This window comes from Symphodus melops, assembly GCF_947650265.1.
Source record: "Symphodus melops genome assembly, chromosome: 1".
NCBI classification, from domain to species: Eukaryota; Metazoa; Chordata; class Actinopteri; order Labriformes; family Labridae; genus Symphodus; species Symphodus melops.
The window spans coordinates 13,126,426-13,152,090 of NC_136691.1; the positions used below are offsets into that span (position 1 = coordinate 13,126,426).

General features: G+C 42.2%; 1 protein-coding gene across 2 annotated transcripts in view; it reads left to right on the top strand.

Annotated features, from left to right (window-relative positions):
* nbas (NBAS subunit of NRZ tethering complex) overlaps positions 1–25,665 on the top strand; it is a 146,645-nt gene that overhangs the window by 43,220 nt on the left and 77,760 nt on the right. For both annotated transcript variants that reach the window (XM_079344594.1, XM_079344593.1), the window contains exons 22-33: positions 155–277; positions 367–469; positions 753–830; positions 995–1,149; positions 4,999–5,111; positions 8,110–8,223; positions 12,652–12,765; positions 16,119–16,276; positions 17,446–17,529; positions 19,713–19,889; positions 20,602–20,715; positions 21,888–22,011. In XM_079344594.1, the coding sequence (XP_079200720.1) occupies positions 155–277; positions 367–469; positions 753–830; positions 995–1,149; positions 4,999–5,111; positions 8,110–8,223; positions 12,652–12,765; positions 16,119–16,276; positions 17,446–17,529; positions 19,713–19,889; positions 20,602–20,715; positions 21,888–22,011 (1,457 nt within the window). The remainder of the gene's footprint in view (positions 1–154; positions 278–366; positions 470–752; positions 831–994; positions 1,150–4,998; positions 5,112–8,109; positions 8,224–12,651; positions 12,766–16,118; positions 16,277–17,445; positions 17,530–19,712; positions 19,890–20,601; positions 20,716–21,887; positions 22,012–25,665) is intronic.

Sequence of the window (25,665 nt, forward strand, 5' to 3'; positions counted from 1 at the left end):
TCATCCTTTCCTATATGTTGGTTGTTGTGACCTGTAATTTTTTTTTCGTGCATTTTGCCTTGTTTTGCAGAGGTTGTGTCATTCTATTTGTGGTTACCCAGCTGATAGCGCCTGTCATTATTTATTTGCATCTATCCGTGCTATTACCCTACAGTGTGGTGGAGGTCCTGGAGAAACACGGCCTCCAGAAACCAATTTCTTACGTGAAGAACAGCCAGAACAGCACAGAAGAAGCCCACCAGCTGATGGTGAAACTGTGCCGGCACACAGGACGCAAGTATGGACTGAGAAAGTTGCATCAAAAACAAGCGCAAATGTCTCTCAAGATCAGCAGAACATACTGAAAATGATTGTGCGCGTGTGCAGGAATCCACCTGTGAGTGAGACGGTGTGGAGAGGTCTACTGCAGGATCTGCTCGACATGCAGCAGAACGTCTACACGTGTCTCAAAGGCGAGACATGTCACCAGGTACTGCACTCCAACCACACAGCAAAAGGCAATTATGTGATAGGATCTGATTTTAGCTGAAATATGTCCACTCTTGAAGGAGAAAGCTGCGATGTAAGGCGACAGAGTATCACATTTCACACCTTGAGCTCCATTTTGGTTCATAATTCACACATGGGGTTGCGTGTTTCCACCTCCTGAACCGCTGAATCCTGAGCGCTTTGATAAAACGCATAAAACAAAATTTGAAGCGTTACTCTCTCACCTACTGAGTTATAGCCACTCTCCTCCCTTGCTGCTTCAGGTCTTTGTGGAGTCCCTGCTGTGCTCAAGCCGTGTGGAGAACGTACGCCTGGCAGGGCAGCTCATGCACTGCTCCAAGGTAAATTAGGTCTGAGTCATGTCTTCACTTTACTGTGTTCTACTGTACACTGCACATTGGGGGGGGGGGGGGGGGGGGGTGTTAAAAAACTTTTAACCTAACCCATAGGGAGATTGAATCTGGAGTCTCATTTCTCATGACATTTTCTTGTCATGTTCAAACAGGACAACCAGGATGTTGGCGCGGGCACCTCTTTCCGCGGTAAAGGTTACGCTCTGAAGGTGGCCTACGTCAACAGCGTGGAGTTAGTGCTGGCCGCTGCTCGGGAGTACTTCAACTCCTCGACTACTCTAACAGACCCCTGCATGGGCCTTGCCAGGTGAGAAGGGCAAACGTCAACATCAACCGTTTCTTCACAAATTAGGGACGTCTTGAAACTCGGCGTTGCGCAAAGTAATGATGAATGTTAGTCATGCTGTTCCGAGGTAAAAATAGGTGTTGGATGTCCAAAGATCTCCAAGCCAAGGTGTTTGTGTGGCGTCTGAGATGACCTTGTTTCTCGTCTCTTATTTCTATGTGGGTGGATGCGTGTTCTTGTGCTTGGACGACTGACAGAAAAAACAAAACCCTGGCTGCTCTTTTCATCTCCCATAGAGTGTTGCGATAACTTTTAGCCAAGTGTTTGCGAGGGAGTGCATGGGTATCTGTGGCTGGTTATAGATCTCAAAGGGAGGCCGCTGGGTGTCTAACCTTACCGTCTGTTCATAGTGGGGAAGTGGGACAGTAATTGGGTCGTCATTCATTTATAGTAACTAATACAGAGGTCCCCCTCCCCTCCACACAGTCGGACAACATCATCCATTGTAACACTCCCGCTGTGTTTGTGCATCTGCATCCGCGTGTTCGCTGCATGGGAATTTGAGATACGAGAATAGAAAGTAATCTCCAAACGTGTGCCTGTCGCTTTTAAATAAATAGTTTGAACACACTGGCAGCTTGTGTCCGTAAGATTTAAAATAACTGCTCCACAGACACACATTTTTATCCCATGAATTTAATCCCAAGGACACGCATGCTGGGACAAGTTCACAACAGCTCCTGCCTGTGTCCTGAAAGGAGGAGGTTAGCGACACTGGTTTTTTCTCAAGGACAGGAACTGTTTTTCACAAAACAAAACAAACTATGGAATCCCCTCTAATCATACAGTACATAATGTGCACACACAGACTCAGACGTGATAACGTAGTCAACAGATCCTTACTGTGTGAATTACAAGAACAGCTTTAAGTTAAAACGTCTCCTTATACAACTGTTCTGACTGTTATTGTTACACAAACAATGCACCCAATGATTCCATTCAAAGCGACAGTGTCATGCATGGTTCAGATTGATTATGAAGGGGGATTGGTTTGTAAGGCAGCATTTGCTAAGAATGTTTTTTTAAGTAAATGTGGGCGTCTTTTGTTAATATCTTTCAGCCTTGAGCCCTGTGTCCGTCTTGCGTTTTGTTTTTTTTCCGGGCAGAAAAGCGCTTGCTGTGCACTCAAGTGTTTGATTGTTTATTTCCCTCATCACACACGGAGCTAGCAGGATTAATAGAAGGTACAAGACATGATCCATAGACGGCAAAACTACAGGAAACATCATAGAGAGGCGCTGCTGGTCAACAGACAACTCTTAGGGGCCCCAGACCAGTATGAATGAATGACAGTAGGAAACCTCCCTAATGGGGCCGACAGCACTTACTCTCAATGCCCCTGCTAATAGTAATAGTAAAAATATAAATGTCGCATGCATTATTACTGTGAAAATAATAATGGATGCTGATTGGAGGGGCCCCCAACAGACCCTAGAGGCGCCCTATATATTTGGAAAATATATGGGGCGTCTGGTGACGTCAACTGCGCCTTTTTTTTTTTTGGATGAAGTTGAAAGATGTTCAACACATAGCACTCTGAGTGGCCTCACGATTGGTGCTTTTCCTCCAGGTGTCCGCCTGCTGCTGCAAAAATTCCTAAACACAGTGCAAAAAAAAAAGTCTGTGGCGCAAGGAGAAAACACACCAGGTGGACACGGGGCCTTATTGGTGACAAACCTATTTGGATGTCGTTATTGTGGGCCGCATATCGTTTACCATTTCATGTGTGGCCCTGCGATTCCCAACCCTAGGAGAGTAACTGCTCCAGAGTACACTGTGACTGAAATAAAATATTTCACCACTTTCTTATCTAAGTCGGTCTGCACACATACACATCCACCGGCCTGCAGACACTTCACAGCACAAGTACATAATCAACATGCCCTCTTTCTGTCTCTCATTCGCCCATCCACAGCCCTTTCCATTTCTCCGCTCTCATTTGCCAGGACGAACCTCTTGTTCTTGGCAAGAACACCAGCCATGCTCAAAGAGTGCAGGATGTGTGAAGAGTGTTTCGAGTGTGTGTGTGTGCTTTAGTCTGCTAACCATTTTGAGTAAACTTGTATGTTTCGGATTGCTTTCATTACACTGACAGAGCTTCTAAAGAACGTCTTCTTCTCTGGTTGTTGTCTTTGATCACAAAGCGTGAGGGTTCAGAAAAACTCTGGGTCACTGTTTCGTCATTGAATGCACAGCCTGAGGATACATTTCAGAGCTCCTCTCTGAGCTGTTATTTAAAGTGGGATTATCTATTTGTAAATTCATCTTTTTTCCCCCCTGTTTTTCTCTCCTCCCTTAGCCTCTGCTGTATTTAGGGCTTCTGTGATAGAAACCGTGCTGAGAAACTAGAAAAATGACAGAGCACACTTGATCTGAAAAAGGCGCACACACTCACACATCGAGTATGCTATTACATATGCTGAGTGATGCGCTACATAATCCTATTAAGGGTAATGAGTGTGGATTTTGTTGTGAGAGAAAACTCCCATGTTTTAGATCTGTCAAATTAGTCGAGACTTTGTAAATAAATGTGTCTGGTTAGTCGCATGTCTCTCATCATGATGTCAAAACTTTAGGACTTAATATACTTTGGCTTCAACTTTCAGAATGAGTGCCAAAACAAGTCAAAGTCATGATGGCGTTCTCCCTCAGAAGATGTCAAGCTCCTGCTTTGGAACCATGTATACTAATAATATCCATCCTTTGTTTTGAATTTGTACCAAATTCCCACAATAGCAAAGGCAGTGAATGGTTTTACTGCTCACCTTTCTGAAGGAATAGTTCAACATTTCAACGACAAAGATCAGTTCAACTCGTGTGTTTTTTTTTCTACGAAGCTACAGACATCTTCTGATCAGCCTGAACCAAACACTAAGAAAGGATAAAACAAAACAAAGAGAAACAACGAAGCCCAGTTCTGTCCTGAAAGATTCCCAGCAGTACTAAACAGATGATACAGTATATCTAAAATGGACTTCATTGTGTATTGCAAACGATTGGAAACGAGTGGTTTAGACAATAAAATAACTGCCAACTTAAGTGGAGAAGCTGGCCTTTAGAAAGAATGCAGCTGACAGGCAGTTTCTTCCTTTTTAAAACCAGCTCCATGCAGGTTATAGCTCAAAGTCAGAAACGTACTACATAACTCTAAGTGATGCGGCAAAGATACAATTTAGCAATATTTCATCATGTGTTACCTTCAGTTTTGTAGATTAGCTTCTTCTAACCTCTCTCTCTCTCTCTCTCTCTCTCTCTCTCTCTCTCTCTCTCTCTCTCTCTCCTTTTTCCGTCACTCATTTATTTGATCGATAAATTCGACTTCCTTATGCAGATTCATATTATTACAGTTCATGATCAGCAACCAGTCGCCTTTTTCGTAAAGGATTCTTCGTCTTAAGGGTGAGGGGTTATTTATTGAGGGTCTGAAGACCTTGGCTATGCATAATTGACAAATCAGAATCTAGAATTTATCAGAATTTATTTTATTTTATTTTACTGGGACAATGCATATTAATAAACATTCCTGTAAATTTACCATAGTTAGCCAAAAGGCTCATTTTCATGCTTCAAGGCTCCCTAGAAAATCAAAACAAATTTAAACATGGCTAAAAGCTACAAATAGAAAAAACAACATTGCAGTAATTAAACAGACGGGTAGTCATAGGTGAAAATACAAAAGCCAAAGCCATGCAAGTCAAACAAGAAGCAGCATTTGGTTAATATTAAAACTTACTGTATTTAACTCAGTTGTGTAATAAAGCCTTTTATTCATTGTGTGTCCCTGATTTGACTGGTTCACGTCTTCATCAGGGCGTGTCTCCAGCTGATCATCGACTGTCCCCCAGCCATCCAGGACGAGCTTGACCTCATCAGCGCCCTCAGCCAACTGGGAGACTTCAGCGTCAACATCCTGCCACTGCAAGGTACTTAACCAAAATTAACCAACAAGATTCTTCAATTCCTTTGTTTTGTTGCGTGCACAGCCCAAGGAGTCGTCATTCAAGCATTCTTGAGTTAAACTGTAGAGGATGCAAGGACACCATCCCATAACTCCCTTACCCATGTACCATCCAAAATGTCCCCCCCCCCCCCCCCGCTCTCATTTTCTCCATCCTTCCATATGTCACTCCTTCATGCCACTATATCGCTATACAGTGTTATTTATGGTTCATCTGTTGAGCAAACAACATCTGCCTGATGGCCTAATTAGGAGCAAAGTGTTTGGTCTCTCTGTGTGCTCCCACAAACATAATCACAAACACACATTCATATCTCTTTTATATCTTTGATCCATCTGTAAACCTGACCAATCAGTATTCACCTCCACGCTCCTATGTTTCTGTCTTCTCTGGCTCCACATCGGTACCCCCAGTGCAGCAGTTTCTTAGGCATGTCTCTCTCCCTCCCTCTCTCTCTCTCTCTCTCTCTTTCTCTGTCTCTCTCTCTGTCTGTCTCTCTCTCTCTCTCTCTCTCTCTCTCTCTCTCTCTGTGTCTCTGTCTGTCTCTCTCTCTCTCTCTCTCTCTCTCTCTCTCTCTCTCTCTTAAAGGAAAACTGGGGAGCCAGAATGAACCAGCTTTGGCCCCACATCGCCTCACCTCTGAACCGAGGTGTTGTTTCCTCACAGGCCTCTGCTTTCTTCCCCCTTTTTGCCCTCATCAAACTGAGCTGCCATAGAACCCTCTGTGACAGAGAGACAACCTTTTCTCTCTTTGCATCACTTATTCCCGAGGTTTTTTTTTCTCTCTCTCTCTCTCTCTCCCTCCACTTCTTCTTCGTCCCCGTAACCCTCACTCCTTCTTGTCCTCGCTCCCTGCTGTCTATTCACATCATTTTTCCAACGTCCACTCATTCTCACCTGCGACAAAAGTGAGCACTTGAGAGTAATAGAAGGGAGGAAAAAAGTGAAGGATGGGAATAAAAAAAGAAACAGAAAGAGAAGAATATAAGATGAAGACTTATATTTTAATTTTTTTGTATTGCTTTTTTTCCATCATTGTTTATTTTCTGAATTCTATTAGAAGCGATAAATGTCTGCCTGGCCTTGCATTTTCAGCAAAGCCTTTTTTATTTGTATTTTTGCCCTCAACACAAGGACAAAAATACTGTCGACACACACAAAAAGACACAACCCTTTTTTCATTTTTCAATAAAGTAAAAGCTCCATCCCTGTAACTGTGCACACTCCTGAGATAAACATACACAAGTTTGAAAGGATTCAAGCGTGTGTAATCCGTCTTAGTCTGTCTCCTGCAGCCCTCCTACGGTGCCTCAGGCGATGCTTCCAACACATCACCCTACCCACAATTCCCTTTAGGCCTCGCCCAAAGTTATGCAGCGCCATAAAGATCCTCAGCAGGGTGCAGAGCAAGCACAGAGGCCTGCTGAGGCACTAAACATGCTATTTCTCAGCTTCTTCAGAGAGAGTTCAGAAAATATGTGGAAGATGGATTCTTTGGGGTTTCTGTCTTGAACTCAGATTGTGAAAAAGTTTGAAACCTGTCTCAAAGTTCAATTCTTTGCTGTGAATGGCGAAGAACTGGAGGTTTTAGTTGAATTAGAGACATTATTTTCATGTTGATGGTGCATTGGATTTTGTCACTCTCTGTCACTAGTATAACATTTTGCGATACCGTTTTGTGTGTTACTGTTTTAAACATATGGGTCTCCAGACCAACAAATGGATGGATTGAACATGAAGAAACAGGGCGAGCAGATTTTCGTACGTGTTTGTGATTTTGTAGGATTTCAAAGGCCGTGTGAACAAAGTCCCCATATGCAGGACCAGATAATTGTGCCGTCTCCTTCTTTCAGAATGATTTGAAGCCTTAGTTCTAAACTCATGTGTCAGTACCCATGGGTCTGTAAAACCCTGTTGCTCGCTGACAAAGTACTCCTCCTTACCTAAACTCTATCATCCCGGTCTACACGCCCTCCTGCACACTACACTCTGCCACTGAGAGGCGTCAAGATAAGCCAAAGACACAGCTCTTTTAACCTTTCATGAACACCTGTGCACTTGATCATATTGGCAGATGATGATAATTATGATGATGATATTTTTCGATATTTTTGATGCTGATTAGAACTCTCAAGATCAGCTGTTGACTTTGTTGTTGATGGTGATATGCTAACTTGCTAACTCTAATATTTAAAAAAAAAGAGAGAGATAGAAAAAAAAAAGTGCTCTGCCTCTTTGCACTGGCTGTCCGCTCCTGTGTCTCCGACTCACAGATGTTTGTTTGCACTTACTTTACTGACAATGTTTGCTCCTCTATAGATCTTTGCTTTTGCTGTACTTACTCTCGATGTTCATCGCTTTGGATAAAAGCGTTGTTTAAGTAAATTGTACCTAAAAGTTGAAGCTTTTTATCAGTGGGTTTCAAATGAGTGCTCGGAAATAAAGGCAGCATAAAGTCTTCTGCTTTTTCAGTTTGTCTTTAGGAGTGAATGTTGTAGTTCGGTCGCTATTCATGTCCAATTTAGTGACGGTGATGCATGACTAAATAAAACCTTCTGAAATGTTTGTCATCCTGAGCGTTAACCAGTTAAGATCCACCACATGTATCCAAACGTTTGCAGATGAATGAGCGTAGTTTGTGATAATTATCACCATTAGTTTGTCATTTATTTCAATCAAATTGGTACTTCAACATTTGAAAGTTGGTTGGCTTGTCGGTACTTTCAGTTTTTATGTAATTGATTCTCCATAAATTGGTTTGATTTAAGAAATTTCTTTTTCCTATATTCGTATTTGATCTAAAAAATAAAAAAACCCTGTAATTTTATTCTATCAATATTAACCGCTAATCGATTGGATGCAGATTTCAAGTGTACTTAGACTCTACAAACCACACAGAGTAATACAATACTAAGCAAAGCAGTCTAACAACTCTTCCCCTTCCTCCCTCTTTTCCTCCCAGTGCGTCTGCGATCAGACCGTCTGTCACTTATCAAAGAATGCATCGCCCACAGCTCCTCCGCCTACAAGCAGTCCACCACTCTGCTGAATCTCGCCTCACTCCTCAGAGTGGCAGGTATTTAAACACACACACACACACCTACACACTTACACACTCAACACTCCGTCTGTCACACTGACCTCATTGCATCATCCGTTTGTTTTTTTCTCTTTTCATTAAAGTTGGAATGCCTTCTGTTTTTCAATGAACATTCAATGAACCAGACTCTCTGGTGTGGTTAGTATTTCTCCACCTCTTTCTCTCTCTCTCTCTCTCTCTCTCTCGCTCTCTCGGCACGTTTATGACAAGGCTCACGAGATGAAGCATGAAAGCAACCACCCACACAAAGAACAGAGATGTACCCCGGCTCGCGTGGGTACTGTCATCAAGTGAACCGACATTTCTCACACAAGAGGGGAAAATTCATCTATATGCTCCTATCCGGTTTTACGGTTACGTTTGGACCGCACACAGACTCAAGACGTAAACAAATTCCGCACTCGACACATTACTTTGATCGCTTTAGCACCATTTTTTTGTCAGCTCAAGTTTCAGTTCTAACAGTTGGGAAGGTTCAATGCTGACTGATGAAGTTCCAGTTAATGTTAAAGGGGCTTTCTTTATGACTGTCCATTCTTAGCGCTAACATCACTCGAGTTGAAAACACTCTGTTGTTGGCTTTCTGCCTTTGTTGTTGTCTAAATCTTAGTTTCAGTCCTGAATACTAAACCCTCGCTATACAAATAGTAGAATTTATCATTTGACCTGCAGTTAAAGCAGCAGCAGGTCTGCCTCTTTGAAACTCTGTTTGAAGCCTCATGTTACTTAAAAAACAACAACAGGTAAAACTATTGATCCTTCCAAGCTGAAAGCTGACAGATGTTGGCAAGGGGCTTCAGTTCAAACTTAATGCTCAGTTGGAGTTTAAAGTATTAACGACTCTTGTTTTAATCTTTTTATTTGTTTGTTCATTACTCTTTTTTTTAATCTAAATGACTAAGCCAATGCATTCCCCACATTAGATACTGTATATCGTGTTCTCCTTTTCACCCGTTTTGAATAAGTCTCTGAGCTCCCCACAACACGTCTGTGCCGTTTCTCACTAAGATATCTGTCCGATCCTGTGTATGATCGTGCCCCTCTAGTTCAACCCTGCTCAGAACAAGCTGTTTCTGTGTGTACAGCTTTATCTGCATATGAGCTGTGACTGACCACACCTCTCTGTGGAAGAAGATGTGCCTTGGGCTTTCACGCACTGTGCCTGATTATTCATCCCAATGGCCTGTTAGAGCACACGTTCTTTCTGAAAGGTGGTGCAGGCAAAAGACAAAGGGACGGACTTTTCTCATAATTGGGGGTTTGTTGACAGACTAGTGACACATATTCGTCTGCTAAAAGCTTGGTAAAGTGTATTATGCATAATGTGTGACCCTTAAACATTAAGCGGGAAACTGGAGCAGAAAAGCTTAATTGCATGACATGGCATCAAATATAAGATACGTTTAGAGCGTAAACAACAATTGCCAGTGCAGTGAAAAAGCTCAGACTGTGCATTAAGAGCACTGAGCTTTTTGAAGATGCGTCAGCGCAGCTTCCTTAGCAATTTTGTGTGTGCATGTTTACTTTCAGTGAACTTTCTTCAGATGTATTTTTATTTTTCCATCCTCTCATGTTAGCTTTCTTTGAAAGTACTATAAGCCACTTGACCTGAAAAATATTTTCATCAGTCCTCTGGTGGGAATTTTTAAATCAGTTTCTCCCATCTTTTGATTCCTGTTTTAAATTTTTTCTTGGGTAAGTTTTCATATATTTATATCACAAACGTGTCAGATTCTGGCTGTTTTTGGGTTGGATTTTAAAACCTTCACCACTTGATGTGGTGAAAAAAAAAAAAAATCCTATTTATTGAAACTTTTTCCAACCCTGCGCATCTATCCTCACACACAACTGACAACGTGAGATGGAGTATAAGGTGTCCTCCTGGTGCTGCTTGTCCTTCAAAATGACACGGCTGTCATTCTCTCTGGCTCGCCATGTTTGTTTTATCACTTTCCTCAAACGTGTATGAGAAAGACTCCTCTGTCTGTCTCTCTGTGTCCATCACTTTCCGTCTCTTCTCTGTTCTTCTGCAGCTCTTCAGTCATAGCTCGAGGAAACCTGTTAACCGTCCTGGTGGCATTTCTGGTGTCTCGGCTGCTCACATTCAGTCAGCGGGCAGCCCTCCCTGTGTGGCTTCAGGGAGGGGAAAAAAATGAGTCAGAGGGAGATGAGAAGAGGAATAAACATATTTTTAAATAAATAAATGCAGGGGGGGGAGGCTTTTGAAGGGCGCACAGCTCTGGGGCTTCTTGGTGAATATTTAATGCAGGTACCATCACACCAGTGTAACAAAAAATCCATCAGGGTGTGATTCCTGCCTCTGTAGAGAAATACACCGTAATGTATTCAGTCTAATGGGGCAGAGGTTTTGAAAAAAGGTATGTTTGTCAGAAAGAATAAGTTATGAAGATATTTAAAATGAGAATACATGTGTGTTGACTTGGACAGGATAATCCAGTAAAAAAAAAAAAAGTTGTTGCTGAGGCTTTAAAGCATTTTCTTTTTTTCTTTATTTTATAATTTCTTTATTTTATAATTTAATTTTAGGCAGAACTGTGACTTGTGTTGTTGTTTTAGTTCTTGTACAGAAAGGTTAGAAAAATAAAGACAACAACAATAAAGAAAAACCCACAGGACAACTAGCAACTGTTCTGTGTGATAACAAACAGAAATACATTAAGGAGATCCCAAAAGGTAGAGAGAGCACCAGAGATTCATCGAGGACTTGATTCTTCTAGTCCTGCTGTTTCACTACTCTTGGAAAGGTATCTCCGCAAAATATATATGTTAGTATAGCGAGTGAATCTGTTTAATCGGCACCTCAGTGAACCGGCTGTGGACGGAGTCTTGGATTAAGTCATCCTGTAACTCGGATCCTGAGTCTTTATGTCAGGCTTTTCAGTACAGCTTTTACAGGAAAGCAGAAGGGGCATCCCAGTTCATCAATCCATCGCAATTATTTATAACCAAAATGCTGTCCATGGAATAAAAGAGAAACGCACTCATAGAAAAAGGAGAAAAACAACCGAACAATTCGCTTTTGAGCGAACTAAGGTCAGAGTTTAAGGCACATCAGGCCGTTCAGCGCGTTTGAGACTTCTGTGGATTTTACACGAGAGGTCTTACGTTTTAGGGCAGCTCTGTATCATATAAGTCAAAGTACCCTCCTCACACCATTACATCTCCAATCTTCTTTGATTTGTGTTAACCGAACTCTACAATGCTCGTTGTGTTCTCCGTCACCTTTCATCCAGACCCTTTGATTGGCCTGTCAACAACAGGTAAAGGATTTCGATCCGATTCCCAAGGTGTGTCTTGAAAAGGAAAAATTGCTGGAGAATGTCTTCATGTTGGTACAGTGAAAACAAACACACACACACACGCGCACAGACACACACAGACACACACACACACACACAGACACACACACACACACACACACACAGACTAACCCGGGGCCATCAAACGTCTTCTTTAATTCTTTGATCTTCACTTCTGATTGGTTTGTTTAGAAGTCCTGTTACTGCCTTTGCCTCTTTTGATCCCTCTGTCCTCTTCTTTTTATTTATTGATCTCCGGCTGAGATCAAGGTTTGTCCAGAGTCGTAACATGAATTTTAATCACACCACAGCTATTGATACAAAACTCTGATTTATTCCTCTTTGGAAAGAGGTTTTTTTTCATATTGTTTGCTCCCTCTGCCAGATAAACAATTACAGCAATAACCTTTCTTCGTTGTCGACATGATTGATCAGTATGTATTACTGAGTTTTGCCATGAATTCGGTAAATACACATATTGTATTGTGTCTGATAGATATTTTATGAGAGGTCTATAAAGCTAAATGTTGCACACAATATGCTGGATTGTGATTGTTGAGGGCGGCGGTAGCTCAGTCCGTTGCGTTAGTTTGTAACCAGAGTGTCACCGGTTCAAGTCTCGTTGTGGACTTTGATATAGAAGTTGGTCTCTTAGCTGGAAAGAGCACTTCCTGAGTACTGCAGAGGTGCCCTTGAGCAAGGCACACAGCCCCCTACTGCTCTAGTTTACTTCCTGTGTAGCAGCCCCATTCTGATGTCTCTCCACTAACGGTCCACAGGTCCTGTTTGTGCATATGTGTGATTCGGGCCAATGTTTGTGAGAAGCATGTCTCTAAAATAACGTCTGGTTAAGTGTAAACCAGAATTTCCTTTAGGGGAATAATGAAGTATATTAAAAAAAAGAAAGAAAAACAGAGATTCACTCATTTATAAGCTCTGACATGTAGACATACTGTATCTATGTCAAGGTAAAAAAAAAAAATTAAAAAAAAAAGATTTTAAAAGTGACCACAAGTCCATTTTATACTGTATGTTGAATCTCTTAAGTGCTCAAATGTGTGTGTGTGTGTTTTTGTATTTCTAGGAGATGACAAGGCTACACGAAAAGGCCAAGTCCTGACCCTGCTGGCAGAGCAAGCTCTCCAATGTCTGGACTTCAAGGCCTCCTACATCCACTGTCAGGATCTCATGGCTGCAGGTATGTAGCTGACAGCCTGCACTGAAACCTGTCGACAAGCTCATTTGAATCTCCCTGCTGGCTGTTTGCCTGTCCCCTCATTTGGCTCAATTAGAAAGGGGAATGAGCACAATGGTTCTACACACAGCTCTCATTATCTCAGAGTCTTAATAGAGGCAGCCTTTGATAACAGAGCTCCACCTGAATCCATATTTTTTTTTAAAGTGTGTAGTTTCTGATAATGTAAGAAATGTTTTTAGCGCTCTTGGTAAACAAAGCAGCATGACAGTATCTTTGGCTAATAGCAGACTCTTTCTTTTTCTCCACTCGTGAGATGAATAAAGGATTATCTTATCTTATCTTATCTTTACCATTAAAGGAAGAATGTGTGACATTTCAGACACATCAAATATTCCCTCTGTAAATGTCCCTCTGAGTCATGGCTGACTGCAGTGACTGAGAAAAACTATTGCTGTCGAAGCCGTGTTTACATGGACTACAGATGGGAATTAGCCTATGGCTGTAATTTGGCACATTTGCATGTTTATGTACATTAATGCGCACTGTCCCTATTTAAATCAAAGAATGGGCGGGACGGCCAGCTCCTCCGCTTGTGTCTAAAAGTCAAGGACTAGAGAACAGAAGAACATTCTTACTGCTTATTTGGATGAAGTGTCTTTAGATCACTCTGCCATTCCGTGTCACTTTCTATGCAATGCCAAACTACGAGCTAGCTAAAGAGTGCTAACACTATCCTGCTAACACAACTATGCAGGCCACTTGAAATTGCAGCTGGAGCCAAGGAGAATTTCTTGCTCTAAACTCCTCCGTGCAAACGAGAGTGGAGTGGGATTGGAGGTGTGTCGCTGAAGGAGAGCCGGAGGCTTCCGTGTGGCTGAGGGGTCGCCAAACAACAGATTGTTTTAATTTCATGCTGGAGCTCAATGGCGACATCTACTGGACCATAAAGTTGTACATTCTTCCTTCAAAAAACAGACTTTCAGACCTTTTTAATGTCATTGTAATGTTCCAGTGCGTCCCCCATGCTAAAGTCCTTCACAGACGAATCATTGACCATCATCCACTCTCAGATGGGGAAAATGAAGTTTACGTGACCGTGTCTCGTCATGTACAAGAATAATGATAAGGAGAAGGAAACCAACATAATATATATCGTCTGAACAGCCATGTCCATAATGTTTCTCCTGTGGGGATTTAACGCGTGCACTGCCATAATGATGTTTTGCTCGACACCCGTTTTTTTCCTCCACCACAGAAAAAAAATATTGCATCGAATTTCACAGACACTTTCCGATGTGCTGAGGAGGAGGATGAGGAGGCGATGAGGATGTGAAAATAAGGTGCCTGGAAGAAAGAGAAGGTGTAATCAGATAAGCACCGGTGTTCTGTCTGTGAACACCGTGGGAATAATTGAATCTGTTTGTACGAATGAAGTCAGGATGGCATTGTGTTGCTTTTTGACTGTGATAAAGCTGGAACAAAATGTGGCACTGTTATTACAATGCTTCCGCCTGATATTTCTTCAAGGGGAACCGTGTTTAAGAGATAAATATGTATTAATATCTCAAGGGCTTGGAAGGTTACACTTTACTGTGTCATCACTCTCTCCGCGTTTTATCCTCCACCTTTTTGTGCTACATATTATGAGACATCATGCAGTGTGTGTGTGTGTGTGTGTGTGTAGGTCTTGGTTTATGTAGAGCCCCTGGTTTCCTAATATTCAAGATAGATTAAAAGACATAAATGAGAATGCATGAACAGAAAAACTACTTCTGTGCTGTATTAGTTTGTAAAACGATTTGACCTCATCAGTTTTCCATAATCTCTACCTGCTGCTGAGCCAGTCACAATATATAAATACCAGAGTTTTTTCTGAGGTCAATGCCTGTCTTCTAATAGTTTAATTCAGTCTTTATAAAGTGCGACACTTTCATCTCTCGATCAGAAACTAATCAAGTTTTTCTTCCAATGCAGATAGAATCTCTGTAATAGACCACAGTGATATTCTATATAAGGAAGCCTCTTTAGTGAAAATGTTGGACTTCGTTGACATAAGATTTAGGATGAGGTGTTTGGGTAAGTTTATTTTTTTATCTAGCATTTTTTTTATCGGGTTAGTTTTGGGGCTTTTGAAGCCTTTATTTACAGAGAGCACAGTGGATAGAGTCATTAATCATGAAGAGAGAGAGAGAGAGAGAGAGAGACAGTGGGGATTGACTAGCGGGAAAGTAGCCAAGTGTTGGGTTCAAACCCAGGCCTCCTGCCTGGTGTACTTTAGCCTCTGTACATGTTGCGTGCACACTAACCACAAGGCAACAGATCCCTTTATGAGGGTTCATTAACCTGATTCCTGTCAAAGCAGGTGGGCTTCAACTGGTTTGTAAAATCACCAACATATTTTGCAGAGCTTAAGAAAGGGGCAAAGCATTCCCAAGTTCAGGAGCTACGTACGGTAAGGTTGTATCACACCACACGGGTCTTTAGGTGTGGATGAGGAACAGAGAGCGACTGTAGAGGGTTTGACCTTAGGGTACAGCTCTGCCTGATAGAGTTGGAGGATTTCAGCCAGAAAATTGGAGCCTGACCATGTGGGGATCTGTAAAGTGAAAGTGACTGCAACGGGAGGAGCCAGTGAAGGAATATAAGGAGCACACAGGAGCGATGCTGCGCCGTTTGTTTGACCTTGTTAGCACCCTGACTGCAGCATTCTGTACTGTCTGCGGGCGACTGAGGGGGGGACAGACTGAGGTTAAGAGAGAATTAGAGTAATCAATGTGGGATATTTCATGAGCTGTTTCATTTGGCTGTCAAGCTAAAACGATTGATCAAAAAGAAGTCCTACATTAGGAAGACCTGCAGTGGCAGCATGGGAGAGGGACCAAATATTCTGCAGGACTGAAGGGATCAACTTAACTTACATAGGAGTAAGGATTATATAAAAAATGTTCACCTTTTGCACAAGCTCAAAAATGTTAAACCTGCTTTCATTTGGCATTTCTAATGTGTCTAACCTCTTTGTCATGTAAACTGTAGACTATTGTCTGTTTCTACTATGTGCTGTTCATGACGTCTTCTCTGACATCGACCTTGCTGCAGTGGTTTAAGGCACTGAACAAAATGATACAAAAAAAGTCAGTGCGTCTGTTAAAGGTCTCCTTTTTTTTACACTGACGTCATGAATGTGGCATGAATATTCATTTCTGTCTTTTTTTCACCCAAATAAAACATCAGGAGCTTTACATTTAAAAACCTTTAATCATTTACATCATTCTTGTTTTCTCTTTGCCCCTTGTCACCACCTTAACTTAACCTCCTCCGCCCTCTGTGTCTGTCTCCATCTGTTCTTCCTCCAGGTTACAGTCCGGCATGGGAGGTGTGCAGTCTGCTCGGCCAGTGTGAAGGCTACACAGCACTGCAGGCCCGGCAGGAGCTTTTAGCCTTCTCTCTCACCCACTGTCCTCCCGACAGCATCCACGGCCTTCTGGCTGCCTCCAGTGACCTGCAGACTCAGGTCAGTCTTCATCGTTTTTCATCATTAGACCAGTATGACTTTACCAGCCAGTGCAGTACTTACAGTACAGGTGTTTGTTTTTCTCTTTTCACCGAGGTCATAGTATGTCAACAAATGATAAATATCCTGAAACAATTAGATTAATTAAATAAAAACTTTTGAATCCACTTTAGTTTCAAAATCAGTGACTTAATAATTTAATTGCAATGAGTGCTGCTCTCCATTCTGATATGCAGCCCAAAGATGTACATTCAAGGTCGTTTCTCCTGAAAGTCTGTTTGTTCCCTTGTACCCTTGGGACGACACTCTGGGCGGAGTGGGGAGGGCCGTCTCTCTTCCCCCACGTCTAAGCAGGGCTAATGGTTGACGAGGGTATGAAAGGGAAAAATGTATGAAGCATGTAAGTCTCTGTTAAAACAATTCTGCAGTCATTTAGGACTGGAGGAAGGAGATCGGAGTCAGCTAAAGGTCCAAACAAGGTGTTTATCTTGTCGAAGAGGAGCATGCAGGTCCGTTACAAAGTGAAGACTCAATGTCTTCGGAGAAAAGCTTGGAATTTATCCGTCTCTGTAGGCGTGTTATCACTCTGATGGATGCTAATTAATGCCCTCCTGCAATTAAAGAAATAATTCACAAAGAAGGAGGTGATAACAAGGAGGGACTACTCACTACCTTGAGTGTGTCACAAGACAACACAAAGGGTCACACGTCACAGTTACATTGAACATTCCTGTGTAAGACCTCGTTCACAACTCTCTTTATGAAGTAAAAAAAAAAAAGTCCATCACAGTCTTTGAGTGAGTGATTAACAAGCTGAAGAAAGCGCTGTCCAATCAGTGTGAACACAGAGCTCAGAACAACAAACAGTCAGTTTGACTTCACTAGTCTTTTTTTATAGAAAGTCAAAACTCCATGAGATATTAACTTTGGATATATAATCCAAAAATCCATCTATAAAATCTGGTGGGGGGGTGGCAGAGAGAAATCCCACTACTCCATCTTTGTTCTAGAGATCAAATATTATTTCTTTAGTGGTTCTCTCTCTCTTTAAGAAATACATTCAGAGGCCAATATAAAACTGACCAAAGAAGTGACTTATAGATCCAGTTAGATAGAATAAAAAATCTCATATTGAAGTGTCTTTCTTTTCTCCTGTTTCTGTCCTGCAGGTGTTGTACCAGGCAGTAAACTATCAAATGGAGCCGGTTAATACGGAGAGTGGACAAGAGGCGGACGAGACAGACTCTGTGAAGGTGTGTGTATGCACATCATTGCTTTGTGATATCCTTTTTATCTGTAAGTTGATGTGCTGCTAAGTGTTTCTCCTGTCTTTGTCTGAAATTCACACCGTCCGCCTTCGTCGTTAGTTTATGGGTGTGATCCCGTCCTTCTTTTTTTCAATTTGTGTGTTTTCCTATCGTTCCATATTTGATGAGCTGTAAATCTAGTGTTAAGGTCTCTCAGCTGCCGTGGTTTATTTATGCCTCCCCTCCCTCCTCTCCTTCAGCACCGCCAGCTTTATGAAGCCTTGAGTGGGTGTTAATGTTTCATGACTTGCATTGCATCCCCTTTGTGAGAGGATGGGTGCTCATTTCAAGCTGTCCGTTGTCGTTTTATTGCTGTATTGATGTCCTGACTCCTCATCCGTGTCTATTTAAGCCCTAGATGAGTGTATGCTGGCACTCTGGAGCTTTGTTATTTATGTGTGTTTACGTTTTTTTTTTTTCCCCCTACAGTGTGTGAGTTTGACTCCTTTCATTCTATGACCCTCACTCCCTGGCCAAATAAAGTATTGATGAAAGGCACTGAACGATTTGGCCCTAGCCCACTGGCCATCTAAAATTGCTTTTGAACTCTTTTTCAATTGTGAAGTCACCAAAACACTGTTGAAACTGTTGGTTTGCTAATAAAAATATCCAAGAATGCCACTCGGAGTATAATACACTATTTCTTTTAGCTTGATAGTTAAACAGATACATTTATTCTGAGTGGCTTAACTCTGGGGATAATCTGATTTATTTTAATGTTGTTCCTGTTTGCCCTTAAAAGGAAACCTTCGGGCTGCCAGTTTAACTCAGTCGGTCGAGCACTTGCTCCTTATTCAGAGGCTAAAGGTTCAACTCCCGAACCAGCACATGCTGACATGATGCATGTCTACCTCACTCACTCCCCTCCCGTATGTCCTGTCTCTCTCAAGCTGTACTTTCAATAAAGACAAAAAAAACCCGTTGATTTCTATGGAAATAGGCTCATTAGCGCTCTGATGGATAGCTCGATGAGATATCTTTTAAAATGAACTGGTACCAGGAGTTCTGTTACATATGACACTGTAGCCACATGGTTCTGTCAAAAGGTTAAAGAAAAACACCCATCTGTGATCTGTAAAATTGATAGATTTAGATGTTATTTCATTTGTAAACTTAGGTGTGAAAGAAGTAAGTGTAGTGGTCATGTCCTATATGTCGACTGGAAGCCATTTCTAGTCAAACCATCAGATGATCAGAGCTGAGGAATAGTCACATAACTTCCTGTAAGATAGCAGATTGTCTTGTTTAAAGTCACGTTTAGCTCTTGTACCAGTTTTTTTGGAGGTATCAAACAGTCAAATACATAAGGATGATCTGCAAAGACGAAACAACACGCCGCAAGATTGACTGTTTTTTATTTCCCTTTGGAGACACTAAGTATATCTGACCTTATTGTATGTTATCTTGTGTATCTTTATTTTAATGCCCATAGGGGAAAGGTGTCTGAAGAAGTGAGTTCACACAGCATGCTGCGAAAAACAGACTTTGTTTAGAAATTCCAAAGCAAACCCCCAAAGTGAGCAGCATATTAAGCACATTTCCCACATTTTTGGCCCTATTGTGTTGAATTATCGATTTGTGTTTTCAAGGTGTTCGGGCTGATTAATTCAATTCAAGTCAGTAGAGATGAAACACAAATCACAGAGCTGCTGCCTTCTGTAATGAATCTGTTCCCCACCAACTTGCACAAACAAATGCTTCCTGTGTGACTGATGCCACAAAGTTCTCTTGAAGTGCTCGATGTCTGTTGATCGTGCAGGGCTTGCGGCGCGTATTGTAATTCCCTTACGCAACACTCAAAACAAACCCACAAACACAAAGAGCCCTGTGCCTTAGAAGTGCTCCTCTCTAGTGCCTAATAAAAAAATCCGAACACAACCATGTCTAATACTGCAGCGATACTCAAGAGTCCTCAGCTCAGAATTTTTCCTGAGGTCTAATATAAAGATGTAGCGATCAGAAAACTCCTCTGATGCTGCTTTTTCATTCACTGAATGGAAAGTAGTGTTCAGAGGATCCTTTAATGGTGATGCAGGAGGATTTCAAGTTGTGTGGACTTCAGAGTGATGAGTTAGAATAATGTTGGTGTCATGTTCACCCTGCCTTTGTGTCATCTTGCTTTGCATCAGGCTGGGACTCCTCCTGCAGGCTCGTCTGTGGGGACAGCAGGAGACCTTCTGCACAGGACTACAGCGAAGACCATGGAAGTCCTAACCACGACAGGACTGACCACCAAGGCTGTGCTGAGCGCCGTCAGCGATCACCGCTGGTGGAAGGAATCCATCAACTACCTCCGGCCACTGCATGTAAGAACACTGTTTTAACTGACGTGATCTGTGGTGGCGGTGAGCACAGCTTTCTACATCTGTAATGTAGTTATAAAAATAATTTAATTTAGTGTTATCCAATACTTAGAATACAAAGGCACAATTTGAGACAAAGAAAATGTAAAGGGGTTCAACGTAAACTATAATCGCACAACCCTGATCCTTGCCTGAGACTTTGGATTTCTTCACGTTCTGGTGACATCATTACAAAGACTGAAAACAATCAAAAAGAAAAACATCCAAATGTTCGTGCTCTGTTTATCTAAAGACAAATGTGTGTGCTTTAAGGGTGTGTGTGTGTGTGTGTGTTGAGCGCGTGCATCTTAGTAGACACAGCTACATGTCAGCCCCAGCTGCCATCTCATGCACACACTCCTGCTCGCCAGACTTCCTACTCCTCATCCAAAAACAACCAATCAAGGGCTCATCTGTTGCATAATTAATCGACCCGCCTGTTGAATATTTCAATATCTGGCGGTTGCCAGCGGCTGGACCGCCTCGGTGGTCGCCGGCGTGGAGATTGATGGCTCCTCCTGGTCTTGCCAGTGACTCGGTGGTGGTGGTGGATTTGCGGTGGCGAGTTTCTAAGACGAGATAAAAACGACAAGCATGTGAGCAGTGGGATAGAGAACGGGATGACAGCGCTGAAGGCAGGGTGTGAAAGTTTAATGATGTTTTGATGGCTCCTCAGGGTCATGACGCCAGTGACAATCGCCGGGGAGAGGCGTGCGAGAACTCCAACCTGGAGCGCCATGGCTGCAGCCCCTTTTATCAGGAACTCATTGAGGATCCCTATGTAGACCTGGTGAGTGGCTGATGACCGCTGTGTCACATTGCCCATTATTTTCTCTTCATTAACAGTCCTGTTGTCTTTATTTTCCCTTTTCTTCTTTAGCTTCCCTCATTTGCAGCCAAGATGCCTGAGTAACTTTACAACTTAAGGCGTTTCATTGGATTTTTCCACCTATGATTCATAAATTCTCTCAGAAACGGTGTGAAAAACTAAATGAATATTGATTTCAGACTAAGTAATTCAATGCCAGAAGCAATTTAAAAAGAACTAACTGTACTTTACAGGAGAGGAAAGCTAAACTTATGAATGATGGTGCGATAACAGCTAAAAAAAGTAGCAGAATAATAAAACACTAAGAGGGAGAGTGCTGTTTCCATAAGGAGGAGGGGGGGAGAGAAAGTCGTAAAAACTTTTAAGACAACACTATCCACAGACAGAGGTGTGGAAGTAAAAAAAAAAAGAACAAAAGTTTTTGAAAAAAAAAAGAGTAGCTTGACCTTTTGTACCCAGAAAATGGTCACCCCGGGCTATGACTGGGCTTTTTACTCAGAGACACAAATCATGTGGATAGCTAAAAGAGTGGACGTGGGGGGGAAACAGAAGGCCGATACATCTCCTCTCATGACACTTTAATAGGCCTCTCCAAATCCCTTCCCCTGCTCCATATCCAGCGCTCATCCATCTTCAATCATCCGTCCACCAATAATGGCTCCCCACATCCATCCATCCATCCATGAGCAGGCTGATCAATGGGATTTTTTTTTTTTTTTACCATAACAGTTTCAATGAGAGAAGGGGGGAGGGACTGATTGAGAGAGAAAGAGCGACAAACACAAGGAGACAGAAAGATGGATAGAACGAGAGCGCCGGAGACGGACAGGAAACATCTGGGGCTAATGGGAGAGCTCCGATGCTAGCATGAGCAAAAACTTTGGTGTCTCGTGGAGGCACCTGAGAAATAAGTTGGCATTTCAAGAATCCTAAAAAGAAATCATCAATAGTCCCCTGTTAAAAGGCTTTATGTGGCTCTGAAGGTAATTTGTTCAAGCCATCGCTCAGCTGTCTGACTCCCTCTCACTGTTTGTGTTTTCTGACCTGCTCTCGCCACTGTTGGGATTTCCTCACAACAATGATAGGTGTGGAGGATTTATTTATCACACTGTCTTCTCCGTCTCTTCTTGCAGAGTCAGGACGTGTATTCGACCTACAAAGACGTGCCCCAGGAAAGCTTTGCAGAGGTTTTGTTGAGGACGGGCAAACTGGCCGAGGCTAAAACTGAAGGAGAAACTCTGTTTCCAGCTACAGAGGGTACGAAAATACCATCACAAGTCACACATGGTTACATACACACACTTACACAGTTAACTTTGTTATTAACTCTCATAACACCTCGGACTGGTAGCCCAATCTGAGTATAGAACGGGGCAACTTTTGTGCCAGATCGGTTGTCATTTGATGTTTTTTTTTTTTTTGTCTGTCGCACAGCTTGAGCTGTTCCACACTCCAGTTTTCCTCATCTTCTCTAAACAAAACAACAACTTTAATGTCTTCAAATCTGTACTGAGCTTGTCTTTCAATAATAATATTAGGAGTAGTATTTTACACATTGTTGCTCCCGACGTCTCATCTGAGACTGTGCTGTGATAGAAATCAAACTGAACTTCTGTGCAGCCCAGACAGAGCATATTGTCTGAATATTCCAGCCATCTGCCTTGTTTACTGTTTTTTTTTGTCTTTTTTTTTTTTTGTTTTGTTTTGTTTTTCTCTGCCGGCTTACTGTTCCTTATAGAATTCACAAAGTAAGGCTTTTATGTTCATATTCACACCTTAAATCATCAAGTTCACATTAACTTTAGTGGAATTGTCAATGAAAAAGAAAGATGAGGAGCTTGGCTGGTTTATGATCCAGAGAGCGGGTACATTTTGTAAGTGCAGAAATACAGATCAAAGCTGTCAAATGACTTCAACCACATGGTCTTTTCCTATTTGTAAGTTCCAAAATGGAACAAGAAGTTGCCTTTTGCACTTCATGGGATCATTTGGAATATCCTAAATAGTTTGTATTATTATTATTATTATTATTATTATTGTTCTAAGATTATTCTGTTCCTACTGTGAATTGTTTTCATTTCCTTGCTCGCTAGTGAGCTTTTTGGATAGTTTTTCTTGTTTTCAAAGTCACAAGGTAAAGTGAGGCGGGAGTCGGGTTTAAAGTGTTTACGAAAAGTCAAAGATAGATGGAGTATTTTCACCTGAGCTGGGTCTCAGTGTTCCGTCTTGGTGAAGCTGTGGTATTTGCAGAAGCGAGTAGTGTCCGCTCAGCTCGCCCGTCCTCTCCTCATCCGTCTCGCCCCTACGTTTAGGACTGGGGGAGGGGGAAAGCAACAATAGCCTCATATTGATCAATTAATGTAGACCCATGCACCCCACGGCAACAGTAAATAATGACACATCAGCAAGAGAGATAGCATCAAGTCAAAACATCAAGGCCGTGCTGCGTGATGGATTGCAGCGGCTTGCCAAAATCAATGGCACTACAAAAATAAAGTGCAAAAAACGTGTCTGTGTGTGTGTGTGTGTGTGTTTGAATACCAATACATGGAGGTTGAGGAATGCAAGGCACGCTCTTTGAGTAGTAGCTGCTAATGCGTAGACATGGATAAACGCGTTTTCCTCGCACGTACGTAAAACAAATTAACACGCAAACCAGCTCTCTGTCTCCCTGCTGCCGCCATTCCAGTGAATATCTCTCTCCTTAAAAGTCACCTTTCTTCCAAAGGTGCCGTGTCGTACGACGTGGCAAGAAAGAGAAAAAGGCGGCCTGGATGGCATCTCGTCCGATAACAACCTTCGATTAATGACTCCCGTGTCGGCCCGCCAAGCTTGCCGTCCTCAGAAAACAGACTGGGAGATGGCCTTTAAGAAAATAAATATATTGATTTCTCACCTGGCGCAGATAAAGTTTGAAGTAATTAACGATGACAAAGGTGGAAAGTGACTCATTGGGTTTGAGCTGAGTAAGGTGCACACGAGGGGAGACGCGCTCTAATATACATGCACACACACACACACACATAATGGAGAGAGGCTGTTGGCTGGTTGTTGACCAGGCCGTAATCAGTTGTTTTTCCACGCTGCCTGCACAGGTAAAACAGTAATAAGTCACTGTCTCACTATCCAGCTAACCATTTTCACGATTTAGCTGACACAGAAGCCCAAGTATGTGTGTGTGTGAGTGTGAGTGTGAGTGTGTGTGTGTGTGTGTGTGTGTGTGTGTGTGTGTGTGTGTGTGTGTGTGTGTGTGTGTGTGTGTGTGTGTGTGTGTGTGTGTGTGTGTGTGTGTGTGTGTGTGTGTGTGTGTGTGTGTGTGTGTGTGTGTGTGTGTGTGTGTGTGTGTGTGTGTGTGTGTGTGTGCGCGTGTGCGCGTGTGCGCGCAGAAAAAACACACCCAATCTCACGCACAGACTCCTCCACGCTGCGTCTCTTTATCACCCTCTGTTTCCTTCTCTGTCTCGCTCACAAGCAGAAATACTGTATGCTTTTAAGTCAGGGTTATCTCCTCTATGAGTGTGTGTGTGTGTGCGCGCGTGTGTGTTTACCCCTCTGGTAATTCCTGTCCCGATGGTATCAGTAGCTTTAGAGAGGCGTGTAATCAGCTCATTCTGAGGTGTAGCTCATTGAAAGCCAGCGGGTAGGAGAGGAGAGGAGAGGAGAAAAGGAGAAGGGTGGGCACTGCTTGAGAGAGTTGTTTTGGCTCGTTTCTGCACACGCACCGAACCTCCAACGAACATAACAGGTACTGGCCTGCGTGTGCACAGATGCATATTAGTGTGCATTTTGTCCTACATTGTATGTCTCTCTCTTTGCCACCGCCTCTGCCTCTCTCCCAGTGTCCATGCTCTACTTTTCTCTGTCAGTTCCAGTTTGTCTCAGGCTCTTATCACAGACGCAGGCTTTTGTTCTCCTTGGGCCTGAGACTACAAAGTGATTCTGTCTGCCTCTGCTTCTCTCTGCTCGCCCCCAATGTTACTCCAAGTGAGTGAGTGATTAACTAAAGGAGTCAGGGTGTTTACACTGTTCAGTGTTTATCTAGCAAATAGAAAGAATTAATACATCATAATACAAGTTTGTGTTTGTGTGTAAGACTTCATTCTTACACACAAACTTGCTGTTTGTATGCCCAAACCTCTATTTGAACTCAATGTCCCATCAGCCTTAGGGATAGTTAAAACACAAGCTATGTCAAAATGTTGTACATTTAATATTGTATGTTTAAAAAATAAACCCTCTAAGTTGTAGCTATGTCTGAACAGACCTAACAATCCTGGACAGAACCATGAAATCAATGTGCAAACTTCATTGTGCTTAATTTTCAAGTTAGTTTTTCTGTTGATGTGTTCCACAAAGCTTTGCACAAAACAAATAGAGGAGCGTTTCACAGCTGCAGAACATTAAAGCTTATTGCACATGGGGGCTGACACAGCTTGGGGAAATGCTTGAATTATTGTAAAAACAGTTTTTCTTCTCTTTGTGAGCTTTAATGCTGCACTGTCAGCAGAACAGGAAGAACTGGAAAACCTCTCATTATTCTGACTCAGAGTCGGGAGTGATAGCCTTGTAGTCAAAGTCTTTTAAAGTCTAAATGATGAGCACATACGGCTTTATAAATGTCCTGAATCAATTGTGTCAGTGTTGTATTTGTGCACTGGAATCAGCTTTTTGTTTAGTTTTAAACGTCTGTATCCGATTTGCTAACAGGTTGTTGGCTGATGTGACCGTGTTCACTTATTTGGAGATGTTTATGACTCCTTATATGTCTTCCTTACTCAGCAGCTAATTATTGTAGTCTAAAATGTATGACATCAGCAAAACAAAGTGGCAGCTTACTTTACGTCTATTTGGGCATTTCTTTCTCATTATCTGTTTGTACTTACAAGTTAAATACAATACATTAAATACACA